A 14,521-nucleotide genomic window follows, 5' to 3' on the forward strand; every position below is an offset into this window, starting at 1 on the left:
TTTCTTCTATTAACTAAGTTCTCAACTGGATCCTGGCTAAAGATTACTGAATATAAAGAATTGTAAATATTATTTTTGAACAACTCCTTCACACTTTGTGATGCTAGTAATCTACCTGCTAGTGTGATTGCTGGAATCCACAAAACAATCCAATGTGATGCAGTATTCCCGACTGAATCTTTCCCATCATATTGACATCCTCATGAAAATTGTCCCATGGTCACACACACAGCATTATTTCTGCTGGAATTTACTCTGCATTTAATGTGATACCCTGTTTCCCCAAAAATAAGACCTATCCTGAAAATAAACCCTAGCATGATTTTTCAGGATCTTTGAGGATGGTCAAAATATAAGCCGTACTTCAAATAATAAGCCCTAGTTACAGTTCCTTAAAAAGTCAATTTAAATAGTGTCCAGACAACTATACATAGGCCCTAATGAATATTTTGCAACAAAAATTAACATAAGACCTTATTTTCAGAATTGAAAATGATTAGTACTATCCCCCTTAATGTGGATGAGGTCTTTGTTTTAGGAATATACTCAGGTATTTTGGCTTTTATCTAGTATATTTAATCTATTGGAACCACTGTTATAAATGTGTTTTTAAAAAATGTTTTACTTTTTACTATTTATTGTTTAATCTGTTGATTTTGCTTTGCTTTATTTTTTCCTTAACTTGTCATTTATTTTGTATACATTATTTATTGTATTTACTTATGTTGTGAGTCACCCCAAGTACTTTTTGGGGAGATGGGGCCGGATTGATGATGATGATGATGATGATGATGATGATGATGATGATGATGATGATGATGATGATGATGATGCTCATGCCTAATTTGCTCCAGACCGCCAAATGATGAGGGAGGGTGTTTGTGAAGAGAGAACACAAAATGAAAATAATTTAATACTTTGCTTCAAAATGGGAGAAAAACATGTTGTTTTTCTCCAACTTTGAAACAAAAATTATATTAACTGAGATGGGAAACTTGCATCAGGGTGAGGTTTTGCAGCCCTCAGGTTAAGTCAGTGCTTCCCAACCTTTGAGCCTCCAGGTGTTTTGGACTTCCAACACCCAGAAATCCCAGCCAGTTTACCAGCTGTTAGTAACTATGGTTATGTAATTCCAATCCCACACAACCAGTAGTTAGAAAGGCTGGGAGATGCAGTTCAGCAAGGTCTGTAGAAACTCATAGTTGCTGCCCTGCTGTACACAAAATCATGCCAAACTTCAGATACAGACTTACAAGATTGAATGCTCCTCAACAGAGAATAATTATCTGCAGATAAATACTAGGAAGAAAGGATTTTAGCCTAGCAGCTTCTTTGGTATGTTAATTGAGATGGATCAATTGTGTGAACAATCATCTGGCCTCCAAATTGATGTAGTCAAGGCATAGGTTTCCATAAAGTAATCAAATGAAAACAAGGTCAACACTTCTCTACCTTCAATAGCTGTATAGACCAGGGAATTTCAGCACATGTAGCTTGCATTACAAGCTACACCTGCCGGATGTTCCCTCTGCTACAGTACTATTAATGCTGCAGATGTGCTGTTCCTTGTTGCAGTTTGCTACCTTTTCTTGTTTGGGTTTTGTCAGAACTATACCCCAGATACCTGCTTTCTCAACATCTTTCAAAAGCTTTCCTATGCAAAAAAAAAACAAAAAAACCCAGAAATATCTCCTCTACTCTTTCCTCCATAGAGAATTGGACTTTTATATATATATTTAAAAAACAATGCTTGAAATTTGCAGCTGGGACAGTGTCTGTCTAAGAGAGAAACTTTTTTTTAAAGATACACAGCTTATAATTAAGTGCATTTATCAGAAGTAGAGTTTGAATCTTGACTCCAAACAATAAAAAGCAGGTAAGATTCTTTTACATCGAAGGAAAATCCTTTCTAACCTTAAAGCTATGTAGTATTTTGACTGGTTCTTTTGCAATGAGTGCCTGCCAGAAAAAAAGTCATTGAAAAACTGTAGCTAATGATAATTAATATTTTTCTTTGTGTCCATAGCAAAAAAGGACCCTTCTTTCTTTGATCCTTGACAAAAGTTACTTGGAGAAAACAGCCAGACAGAAATATTTCTACAAATACAGTTAAATTGGATTCTCCCATTCCTTAATATAAAGGTACTTGACATTTCCTTTAATTTGTTGTTCTGAATGATTCTAGTGCAAGAGGCTTTTTCAGATCTAAGTGTATCTACACTGTAGATTTAATGCAGCTTGACACCACTTTAACTGTCATGGCTTAGTGCTATGCAATCATGGGAGTTACAGTTTTACCAGGTCTTTAGATTTCTCTACCAAAGAGTGCTGATGCCTCACCAAACTACAAATCCCAGGCTCCCATAGCATGGCAGGTAAAGTGCTGTCAACCTGCATCAATTCTACAATATAGAGATAGCCTTAGTAATATAAAGGATAGGACTGGTGGAAAAGCCTTATTGATGCTGCAATCCAGCTGTTCTCGTATTCTTTTCAAATTTTAAAGGAAGTAAAATTTACCATATTGCTCATCTGCAAAAAAGAAAAGGAACTGTCTTTGTCCTTTTTATATATCCACATTTAATATTTAGATATATAATGAACAGACACAAGCACAAAAGTACGATATATACTCTTGAAGCAATTGTCTCTCGAAGTAAAGGAAGTAACACAGGTGTAATTTAGCATTAACAGTGCTATTATTATCTAATTTTTACTGCTAGTTGATTAGCAGTTATTACTAGAGTTAGGTATAGGTCTTCCTCAACCTGTACAAAAGAGGGAATGTTCTTTCTTTCCAAGCTTCAGGTTTCCCAAATCACTAGAAACATATACAGGCCATGTTTGTGTAGTAGTAATTTCTGTTAGGCATGTCATCAGATCTACCATATTTCACCACGTAATAGTCACACACTCCCTCCCCCCTTTTTGACCCATAAAAAGAGGGATGTGACTATTATATAGTGAAAAACTTTGCAGCTACCCTGTTTACCCCAAAACAAGACAAGGTCTTATATTAATTTTGGCTCCAAAAGATGCATTAGGGCTTGTTTTTAGGTGTAGCCTTATTTTTCCAAAAAATATATAGGGCTTATTTTTGAAAATAGGGCTTATATTTCAAGCATCCTCAGAAATGCTGAAAAATTGTGATTGGTCTTATTTTGGGGGAAACAGAGTATAGGGCTTCATTCAGTAGACAGGCAGTGAATAAAGGGTGTGACTATTATGCAAGGAACAGAAAAATACCAATTTTGCCAACCCCAAAATGGGTGTGTGACTATTATGTGAGGAAATACAGTATATTCATATCACCATTCACCATTCAGTGGAATAGCCTCTTTGTCCTTCCCAACTGTATATCTCTTTCACATAAACTGCATTTCTGATAACCAGGACATTTGGTTCCAGTGTGCAGTGTAAATGCGCATTAGTCAGATGTCCGTACAGTCATTGTAGCAACCATTTTCAATAACTTTTTTCTCAAAGTCTACCATACCCTCCAACTGTCCCAGTTTTGACAGGACAATATACTACAGGATATTAATCCTGCATTATGACACTTTTTCTGATGCATTTAAAATGTCTTCCCACCCTTCTTTGCCCTGCTGCAGACAGAGTTCAAGGTGCAAAAATAATTTGCCAGTTCAGCAGGAGAGACAAGACCAGATTTTGCCCTTCCCAGTAGGCTCAGGCAGAAGCAAACTGCTGCATCCTCTAATAGAGTGATTCTCAGCCTGGGGTCCCCAGATGTTTTGGTCTACAACTCCCAGAAATCCCAGCCAGTTTACCAGCTGTTAGGATTTCAGGGAGTTGAAGACAAAAACATCTGGGGGGCCCAGGTTGAGAGCCACTGCTCTAATAGCTTGTGTATTCTGACAGCGGGGATGATGGGTAGCAGAGTGAAATCCAAAAATTCATCATCCCGGTTCACCTCCTTCTCTCCAGACTGTTTCCCCGTGTGGAAAACAGCACTGGACAAACTCACTCCAGCAGACGAAGGGTTCAGTTGGTAGTCCAACGGCAAACAACTTTATTTACATGTTCTATTTACAGATAGAGCAAATTCAGTCCTTTCCTCCATGAGTGCTTGCCGAAAGCACCCATGCACACACACAGTTCATTGCTCATCGCTGTTCTCCGCTCTACACAGGAAACCACTAACTCCCCTGCATTCCACAGGAAACAAGATAGTAAGTCCCGGTCAAAACACACTTGACCCCATTGGTCCTGTGATACATCAATCATAGCAGACTCTCATTAACTCCATAATTGCTGAATCCAGATTGATTTTAACATTTCACAATACACAATACCCTGACATATTCTTCATCATGAAAAATTTGATCATGTTGACTTCACTCTGGTGTTGTTTGTCTATTTCTGTCCAGCTGTGAAAAGTTGGAAAATTTGGTGCATATTTTAGGTGCCTGGCTCTGCCTGGTTGTTTTTACGCAGGAATCTAAAGGGAACCGTACCTTATTTGAGAATAACTTACTTGTTGGGGTAACTTACTAGGGTTGATAAGGGATGGAGAGGTCAGAGAATAAGAAAGTATATGCCTCTTGCACCTATTCCTATGTAACTTGTCTATATAGGTATACCGACCTCACTTCTACCTTCCAGGGATATTTTTGAACGAGATAATTGTATATTACAAGATTTATCTAGCATGCATAATAGTCAAGCTGTTAGAACTTAATATTTATTTCTCAGTTATGCTCCTTTAGGATGTGGTGTAGTTACAAAGCATGGTTGAAGTTTGGAGAAAATTTGTTGTTCTAATCTATAGAAATTACATGTTTCCTCAGTTGTTCAAGTGAACACTGTATATTAGATTGACTAAGTGAAATAAAATTGGGATTTTCCTTGCCTGTTCATCCTCTTGCCACCTAGCTATCTTAATGTGACCTCAGATCTAATGTGTCAGCTCCAAGCTGATGATAGCGTTGAAGAATACGAATATGATGTTTTTGGCCTTTAACTCCCAGAAATCCTAACAGCTGGTAAATTGGCTGGGATTTCTGGGAGTTGTAGGCCAAAAGTATCTGGGGACCCCAGGTTGAGAACCACTGTGATATGCCAAAGCAGTTTGAAGTCTTTACCAAGACTGGGTCACAGGAGGTCATAATGCTAGAGTTTACATTGAATCCATAAGTAATATAGGTTGGCATCATCTCAATCCACTGTGATAACTTATTCATCATTTGATTCAGTAGAATACCCACAATAAAATGAGCTTCTCTGAGAAAAGCAATCTATAAATACAGAATACATACATACATACATACATACATACATGTACAGGTTTAGTATTCATTATCTGAAATGTTTCAGACCAGAAGTACAGTAGAGTTTCACTTATCCAACACTCGCTTATCCAACGTTCTGAATTATCCAACGCATTTTTGTAGTCAATGTTTTCAATACATCGTGATATTTTGGTGCTAAATTCATAAATACAGTAATTACTACATAGCATTACTGCATATTGAACTAATTTTTCTGTCAATTTTGTTGTATAACATGATGTTTTGGTGCTTAATTTGTAAATTCATAACCTAATTTGATATTTAATAGGCTTCTCCTTAATCTCTCCTTATTATCCAACATATTCGCTTATCCAATGTTCTGCCGGCCCGTTTATGTTGGATAAGTGAGACTCTACTGTACTTGGAATTTGGATTTTTTTTTTTCATTTTGGAATGTATTTGTATATATATAGATAATGAGATGACTCGTGTCTGGAGCTCAAGACTAAGCATAAAATGCTCTGGTATTTCATATACACCAGGTATGGGAAAACTAAGGCCTGGGGGCCAGATGCAGCCCCCTGGACACTTAACTCAGACCCTCCTCATTTTCCCTGTTCTCTTGGCAAAAGGACATAGTGGCCTGCCATGCCCTTATGCAAAAAGATGGGGATCGAAGGCATGTAGCCGCTGAGAGCCCTCTAGAGCACTCTCAGCCACCGTGTGTCTCACCCTCCTCCTGGCATAAGGGCAGTGTAAGCAATCCCATCATGCTGGGAGGATAGCTGGAGCTCTCAGGAGCGCACCCACTCACCGTCTGTCTTGCCCTCATCCAGGCATAATGGCAAGAGGGCAGCCTGAGGATCAGGGAGGAGGATGGGAAGGAGGGGTAATCGCCGTGTGTCCCACCTTCCTCCCAGCATAAGGATGGGATGAGCAGCTCCATCCTTATGCTGGGAGGACAACCTAAGGATGACCCAGGCCCTGTCCTGCCCCCTCCTGGCCCCATCCTTTCCTGGGCCCTCACCACCCACCATGTGCCTGGCCCCCTCCCTCCTGGCCCAGCCCTCCTGCCCGGGCTCACAATGTGCTCCCATGGCAAAAATGTTTGTCCATGCCAGATAGATACCTTATACACATAGACTGAAGGTAATTTTGTACAATAATTTTAATCATTCTGTGTGCATCGAACCACTAGAAAACAAAGATGTCCTCATCTTACCTATCCATGTGGGCAATTTTAGATTTTTAATATTTCAGAATTCTGGATGAGGAATGCTCATTATAGCGAACCCCATATTTCTACCCAGTGTTTCAGACTCAAGGCTGCTGAGAGGAAGAGAATGTGTCTCCTTAAAGGACCAAACTAGAAAAGATAGCAGGGGATCACATTCACGTGAGTTTTAAAGTAAAAAAGCATCTGCACAAGGATCCAAATCAGATCACATCTGCATTGCTGCTGTTAGAAAGATTTATTCTTTTCCCAATGCCATTTTCCACATTAAAAAAGATATGAAAGAAAGAGATCAATTCTCCTTCTCCAAAGTCCCATTGTACAATTCCCATTTGCTTCTTAAAACAGTAATAAAATATCCTGAATATGGTTTCTATTGGGTCCTCCCTTAATAATACATACGATGTTTGCTACAGTGTCTATTCCATCTTTTATTCATTAGTAAAAAAAGAGATGGCTCAATAGCTGTAAAATTCTACATTTCACTTGCTTTCACACCTTTTATGAAATGCTATTTCTTTTTGAAAATAGTGCAAATCTTGGAATAGGTATATACAGAGTAGGAAGATATTCAGCCTCCTGTGTTCTCAAAATTTTCTGGACTGTCATTGTATATTACAGGAAACCATCATGCTGGTGACTCCAGTCCCTCTGACAGCAGAAGACTTCAAAATCACTCTCACGGAATTGCGGACATTAATGGAATATCGAAAAAAAGAAGCAGTGAAAAAAATTAAGGAGCAATATGGTGACACTTGGGAAATCTGTAGACGGCTGCACACATCTCCTTCAATAGGGATATCTGCTTCCCAAGCAGAAATAGACGTTAGGAGAGCTGTATTTGGGATAAACTTTATACCACCTAAGAAACCTCTAACATTTCTACAATTAGTATGGGAAGCACTGCAAGACACAACACTGTGTATTTTGGAAATTGCAGCCGTCGTATCCTTGGGACTTTCATTTTATAATCCCCCAGGAGGAAGTTTTCGAAAATGTCACTCAGATGAAGTTGAAGAGGACTATGAAGAATGGGAGGCTGACTGGATTGAAGGTGCTGCAATACTATTATCAGTCATGTGTGTTGTACTTGTTACAGCTTTCAATGACTGGAGTAAAGAAAAACAATTTAGAGGATTGCAGAGTCGTATTGAAAGTGAACAGAAGTATTCTGTCATCAGGAACGGGGAACTAACACAGGTATTAGTAGCTGACTTAGTTGTGGGAGATATTGCTCAGATCAAATATGGTGACCTTTTGCCAGCTGATGGTTTGCTTCTCCAAGGGCATGATCTGAAAGTTGATGAAAGCGCTCTCACAGGGGAATCAGATCATGTCAAAAAGTCTCTGCTAAAGGACCCCATGTTGCTTTCAGGCACCCATGTAATGGAAGGCTCTGGAAAAATGGTTATTACCGCTGTAGGTGTAAATTCACAAACAGGAATTATCCTCACCTTACTTGGAGTTGGAAATGAAAAAAATGAAGACACCGTAACACCTAAAAAGACCCAGGGCCCTGAGAAAACCGGGGATGAGAAAAAGCATGAAACGGCAAAGAAATCAACTGAGCACAAAAAGGAAAAATCAGTTTTACAAGCAAAACTCACAAGATTAGCCGTTCAAATTGGCCAAGCAGGTCTGGCAATGGCTATAATCACTGTTTTTGTCCTTATGGCCTCTTTTTCTATTCAAACATTTTGGATTGATAAGCGTACCTGGACTGCTGAGTGCACACCAGTTTATGTACAATATATTGTAAAGTTCTTTATTATTGGTGTTACAATCTTGGTTGTCGCAGTGCCAGAAGGCCTTCCACTTGCAGTCACCATTTCACTTGCCTACTCCGTGAAGAAAATGATGAAAGATAATAACCTAGTGAGACATCTGGATGCGTGTGAAACTATGGGTAATGCAACAGCAATCTGTTCAGATAAAACAGGCACTTTAACCATGAACAGGATGACAGTAGTCCAGATTTTCATTGGCGGGACACACTACAAAATAGTCCCTGCACCTGAATTAATTAATCTAACCGTGCTGGATTATTTGCTTAAAGGTATTTCTGTCAATTGTGGTTATACATCCAAAATACTCCCTCCTGAAAAGAAAGGAGGGCTACCTTGCCAAATTGGCAATAAAACAGAATGTGCCTTACTTGGTTTGCTTCTAGAATTATATCTGGACTATGAGGCTGTAAGAACTCAGATACCAGAAGATAGTTTGTATAAAGTCTATACCTTCAATTCTAGGCGGAAATCTATGAGCACTGTTTTGAAAAATAAAAATAATAGTTTTACAATGTTCACCAAGGGTGCTTCTGAAATACTCCTTCAAAAATGCAACCGATTGTTGAATGCTGTCGGAAAGCCTGCCCCCTTTTCAAAAAAAGATAGGGAAAATGTGATTAAAAATGTGATTGCACCAATGGCATCTGAAGGACTCCGAACCATATGTCTAGCTTTCAAAGATTTCCCAGTTGGCTATGACCAAACAGATTTCTCGGTATGGGATGATGAGGAAGTTGTAATCAGTGATTTGACCTGTATTGCAATTGTAGGTATTGAAGATCCCGTTAGGCCAGAGGTTCCTGACGCAATAAAGAAATGTCAAAATGCTGGCATAGTTGTGCGCATGGTCACAGGGGACAACATTGACACAGCTCGTGCAATAGCTGCCAAATGTGGCATTATTCGACCTGGGGAGACATTTGTATGCTTAGAAGGGCCTGAGTTTAACAAACAAATACGCGGTGCAGATGGAAAGATAAAACAAGAACTTATTGACAAGATTTGGCCTACACTTTGTGTGCTTGCAAGGTCCTCACCTACTGACAAATACAACCTCGTAGCGGGGATCATTAACAGTAACACAGGACAGAGGCAAGTGGTAGCTGTGACTGGTGATGGCACTAATGATGGGCCTGCGTTAAAAAAAGCCGATGTTGGCTTTGCAATGGGTATTGCTGGAACAGATGTAGCTAAAGAAGCATCTGATATCATTCTGACAGATGACAACTTCTCAAGCATTGTTAAAGCAGTTATGTGGGGCAGAAATGTATATGATAGTATTTCCAAATTTCTTCAGTTTCAACTTACTGTCAATGTGGTAGCAGTGATTGTTTCTTTTATAGGTGCGTTTGTCACCCACAATTCTCCTCTGAAGGCTGTTCAGATGCTGTGGGTCAATCTCATTATGGACACATTTGCTTCTCTTGCTTTAGCAACAGAACAGCCAACAGAGGACCTTCTGAAACGGAAGCCTTATGGTAGAAATAAGCCCCTCATCTCCCGCACAATGATGAAAAATATCATGCTCCATGCCATATATCAGCTTGTAATTGTCTTTACACTTGTGTTTGCAGGGGAAAGATTATTTGATATTGAAAATGGGCGAATATCACCATTGGAGGCCCCACCTACTCAACATTACACTATAATATTTAATACATTTGTGATGATGCAGATCTGTAATGAAGTCAATGCTCGAAAGATTCATGGAGAAAGGAATGTATTTTCAGGAATATTCACAAATATCATTTTTTGTTGTGTTTTTGTAGGAACATTAATTGTACAGATTCTCATTGTTCAGTTCGGAGGGCTACCTTTTAGCTGTGCAGAGCTTACACTAGATCAATGGCTGTGGTCAGTCTTCTTTGGCATTGGGACCTTACTGTGGGGACAGGTAATCACAACTATCCCAACCAAGTATTTGCGGTGGTTGAAGGAGGTTGGTGATGCCCCCCCAGAAACAGAAGATTGTGAATCAGAAGAAGGTTGTGACAATGCCACAGAGATTGACTATGGGGAGCAGGAGCTGCGCCGCAGTCAAATTTTGTGGTGCAGGAGCTTAAAGAGGATACGGGTTCAGTGTAGAGTAGTGAGAGCATTTAGGGCTTCTCTCTACTCAGATGTGCAGTCAGTAGCTAACATTAAACACTGTCTAGAGGAACAGGAATTGAGGGCCTAAACTTTCCTTTTCTGTGTTATTGAATCTGCATGTCAAAAGTATTCATATATTCATTAAGAAGTAGATGAGGTTTTGTTTTGTAGCAGTCATTGACACACACCTTGAAACTACTTAACAAAGCAGGGATATTTTTTCTACAGAATATAGGTGGGGGACGGGGAGTTAGCATGAGAAATCAGTAAGAAATCCAGTCAAATTTTCTTCATACATCTGAGCCTTATCTTTGCAGCCTTTATAGATCTTGAACATTGAATTGCTTATTTTAAAGGGTTTTCAAAAAAAGTGAGTGATAAAGCCAAAAGATATGTCCTGAATGTTTTAAATGTATTCATTTAAAATGTGATTTATTATATAAATAATAATAGTTAAACTGTATAGTCTCTCTTTTTTTTTCTTTTGCTGCTGTTCATATTTATGATTGATACAAATTGGCTGAGCTGCCCTAGGGCTTTGATTTCCTGTCTGGAAATACGCCATCTTCTCCAAGTAATTTGAACCCTTTCTTTAAGCTGGGCTGTGATTCCTATGCAAAAGGGGTGGATCTGGCTAAAAGAAGGAATTGTTTATTTGCCTGTTTTCATAGTTGCTTATAAAGATTATTCAACAATAAAAAAAGTTTAAAACGCTTTACTTGTTGTCGTTTAATAATAGAAATAGAAGAACTCAGATGTACCAAAATAATGGTTGCTCGTGTGACAAAATTCCCTCAATACAATGATTTTTAATTATCATAAACAGGTCTACCAAGATAGATATTATCTTAACATTTTATGCCAACTATTAATTTATCATGCCAGAAGCAAATTGAGGGTACATTTATAATGTATTTAAAAACAAAGTTAGAAAAAAAACTTGGCATTATATTAAATGTCCTTTGACCAGAAGCTAGCCACTTTGAGTACCTCTGGTGTCGATGTTAAGAAGGTCCTCCATTGAGCATGTGGAAGGGCCCAGGCTGCATTGTAGTACGTGGTCTGTGGTTTGCTCTTCTCCACACTCGCATGTCGTGGACTCCACTTTGTAGCCCCATTTCTGAAGATTGGCCCTGCACCTTGTGGTGCCAGAGCACAGTCTGTTCAGCACCTTCCAGGTCACCCAGTCTTCTCTGTGCTCAGGGAGTAGTCTCTCATCCAGTATCAGCTATGGGTTGAGGTTCCAGGTTTTAGCCTGCCACTTTTGCTTGCTGAGGTGTTCCCACGAGTATCTCTGTAGATGTTAGAAAGCTATTTCTTGATTTAAGATATCCAAACAGAGGATGGGCCGGAGATGACACTGCCAACTAATAGCCCTCCTTCTACCCTTCCTGTTTATAACAGTTGTTGAACACAAGGGAATTTCTAATATATAATTGGAAATGTATGCATGAGGTAGGCATAGAATCATGGAATCATAGAGTTGTAAGAGATTTCGTAGGCCATCCAATCCCCTGACAACAAGCAGCAAAATCATATTCAAAGCACCCCTGACAGATGGCCATGCATCCTCTGTTAGATAATACTGCATCTAGCACCCCTTAGAGGAAAAAGGGGTTTCTTTTGAAGATAGAAATAGTTTAAAACAATTTCAAAATATGAAGGGGACAGAGAGTATGGGGTGGCGGTGGAATTTTCTGAAGGCCTTGGAATTGGCCTTTGGTCTAAGGCCACCCTTTAAGTATCTGTGCATTCAAATATCACGCAGAGAGCAAGGCATTAATATTAAACATATACACCCAGATCTCAGTGAAATAATGGGAGTGGAGCCAAGCATCTCCCTGGTTTTCTAGGGGGCTTGTATATTTTTTTGTTGTTGTTTTCCTTGCATTTTACTGACAAAAAAGGTCCAGATTTTCAAATACCACCAAACAGCTGGATATAAAATTTCCCATAGTTTTTCCAATAAATTCTGCATGAGCACAAGTCATGCATTACTTCTTCTTCTTCTTTTTCTTCAGCGTTTGTCCCGATTGATGGCGGGGTCTACTTTACTGGTTTGTTGATGTCATTTCAACCAGTTGTGCACCTGATCAGGGTGTATGCAAGCAGTTTTCAGATCGTTGTGCAGCGTATCCAGCCAGTGTTGCTTCGGACGCCCCTTTGTCTCTTGCCAGGCACTTCTAAATCAAGAGCAATCTTGCGAATGGACTCATCTTCACCTCGGAAGGTATGACCATACCATCTGAGGTGTGATTCTCATAGTTTGTCAGCAACTGTAGCAATGCCAAAGCGTCGCTGGATATCATCATTGTGGGTATAGTATAGGCAGCTGTAGGTCGTAGCATCCTCATCTCCATTACACCGAGGGGGCTTTCCGCTTCCTTTGTTGCCGGCCAACATTCGGCTCCATATATTGCAGCAGGCCTTCCAACAGTTTGATAGATTTTTTTTTTATTTCCATCATGAAGTCAAGCATTACATATATAGGAGCCTGTGGCGCAGTGGGTTAAATCCTTATGCCGGCAGGACTGATGACTTAAAGGTTGGGTTGCTGACCTGAAGGTTGCCGGTTCGAATCCAACCCAGGGAGAGCGCTGATGGCAAAACATCAAACATCTTGGCATTGTCCTTGCAGACGGCCAATTCTCTCACACTAGAAGCGACTTACAGTTTCTCAAATCACTCCTGACATGAAAAAATGCATTATATATTCCAAACATAATACTTATTAGACATGATGAATTAATTTTCAGGTATAATGTGTATCTCCTATAGAGATCCAGGAACTGGACAGGGGGAGTGTATCTCTGCTGGTTCTGCTGGACCTCACAGCAGTTGACCACGGTATCCTTCTGGGACACCTCGCGGGCATGAGACTTGGAGGTACTGTTTTACAGTGGCTCCACTCATTCCTGGAGGGTTGGTCCCAGATGGTGTTACTGTTGAGCCCTGCTGCAGGAGAGACCCTGAGGGCGGAGTATTTGCCACCCAGCTTTGCTGCCTTGCTCAGCCCTGGGCTTACCTTTTACACTAGCACTTTATATCACATACCCCATGGTAATAACGCATAAGACCACTTTTACTAGCAGGCTTATGTTTGGCCTGTGGCGGGGAACGTGATTGGGAAACTATGTTTTTAAACTGTTTTATTGCATTTATGTGTTTTAACTGTTTTATAACTTGAGATGTTATATGTATTATTTGTATGTATAATGCGGCATTGAATTTTGCCATAGTCTGTAAGCCACTCTGTGTCTCCTTCGGGGTGAGAAGAGTGGGATATAAATATAGAAAATAAATAATAAATAAATATTGGGGGACACCTGCTCGGCCCCACAACCATTGTCTTGTGGGGGTCCTGCAGGGGTCAGTACTGTCCCCCATGTTGTTTAACATCTACATGAAGCTGCTGGGAGAGATCATCAGGAGTTTCGGAGTACGGTGTCATCTGTACGCAGATGATGTCCAGCTCTGTCACTCCTTTCCACCTGTCACTAAGGAGGCTGTCCAAGTCCTGAACTGGTGCTTGGCCGCTGTGTCAGACTGGATGAGGGCGAACAAATTGAAACTGAATCCAGACAAGACAGAGGTCCTCCTGGTCAGTCGTAAGGCCGAACAGGGTATAGGGTTGCAGCCTGTGCTGGATGGGGTCACACTCCCCCTGAAGGCACAGATTCGCAGCTTGGGGGAGATCCTAGACTCATTGTTGAGCTTGGAACTCCAGGTCTCAGCGGTGGCTAGGGGAGCCTTCGCACAGTTAAAACTTGTGCGCCAGCTGAGCCCGTAACTTGGGAAGCCGGACTTGGCCACGGTGGTCCATGCTCTTGTTACATTCTAATTAGATTACTGCAACACACTCTACGTGGGACTGCCTTTGAAGACTGTTCGGAAGCTTCAATTAGTCCAATGGGAGGCAGCCAGGCTGATAACTGGAGTGGCATACAAGGATCATACCACTCCTCTGTTATGTCAGCTCCATTAGCTGCCGATCAGCTACTGAGCACAATTCAGAGTGCTGGATTTAGCCTATAAAGCACTAAACGGTTCTGGCCCAGCTTACTTGTCCGAACGTTTCTCCCGCTATGACCCATTACGTAATTTCAGAGTTTTGGGAGAGGCCCTGTTGGTCCCACCAGCCTCACAGGTGCCGCTGGTGG

At 40.4% G+C, this 14,521-nt stretch overlaps 1 protein-coding gene across 5 annotated transcripts in view; it reads left to right on the forward strand.

Annotated features, from left to right (window-relative positions):
* Window positions 1-11,077, forward strand: part of LOC100563814 (plasma membrane calcium-transporting ATPase 1) — a 46,710-nt gene extending 35,633 nt beyond the window's left edge. For 2 of the 5 annotated variants that reach the window (XM_016995278.2, XM_062977498.1), the window contains 2 exons: window positions 2,027-2,142; window positions 7,105-11,077. In XM_016995278.2, coding sequence (XP_016850767.1) covers window positions 7,114-10,449 — 3,336 coding nt within the window. In that variant the 5' untranslated portion in view covers window positions 2,027-2,142; window positions 7,105-7,113 and the 3' untranslated portion in view covers window positions 10,450-11,077. Of the gene's footprint in view, window positions 1-1,484; window positions 1,877-2,026; window positions 2,143-6,509; window positions 6,646-7,104 lie in introns of those variants that run through there. The other 3 variants (XM_062977496.1, XM_062977497.1, XM_016995277.2) reach the window with 3 other exon arrangements.
* The last annotated feature ends 3,444 nt before the right edge of the window (window positions 11,078-14,521 follow it).

Source organism: Anolis carolinensis, chromosome 3, assembly GCF_035594765.1.
Source record: "Anolis carolinensis isolate JA03-04 chromosome 3, rAnoCar3.1.pri, whole genome shotgun sequence".
Lineage (NCBI taxonomy): Eukaryota > Metazoa > Chordata > Lepidosauria > Squamata > Dactyloidae > Anolis > Anolis carolinensis.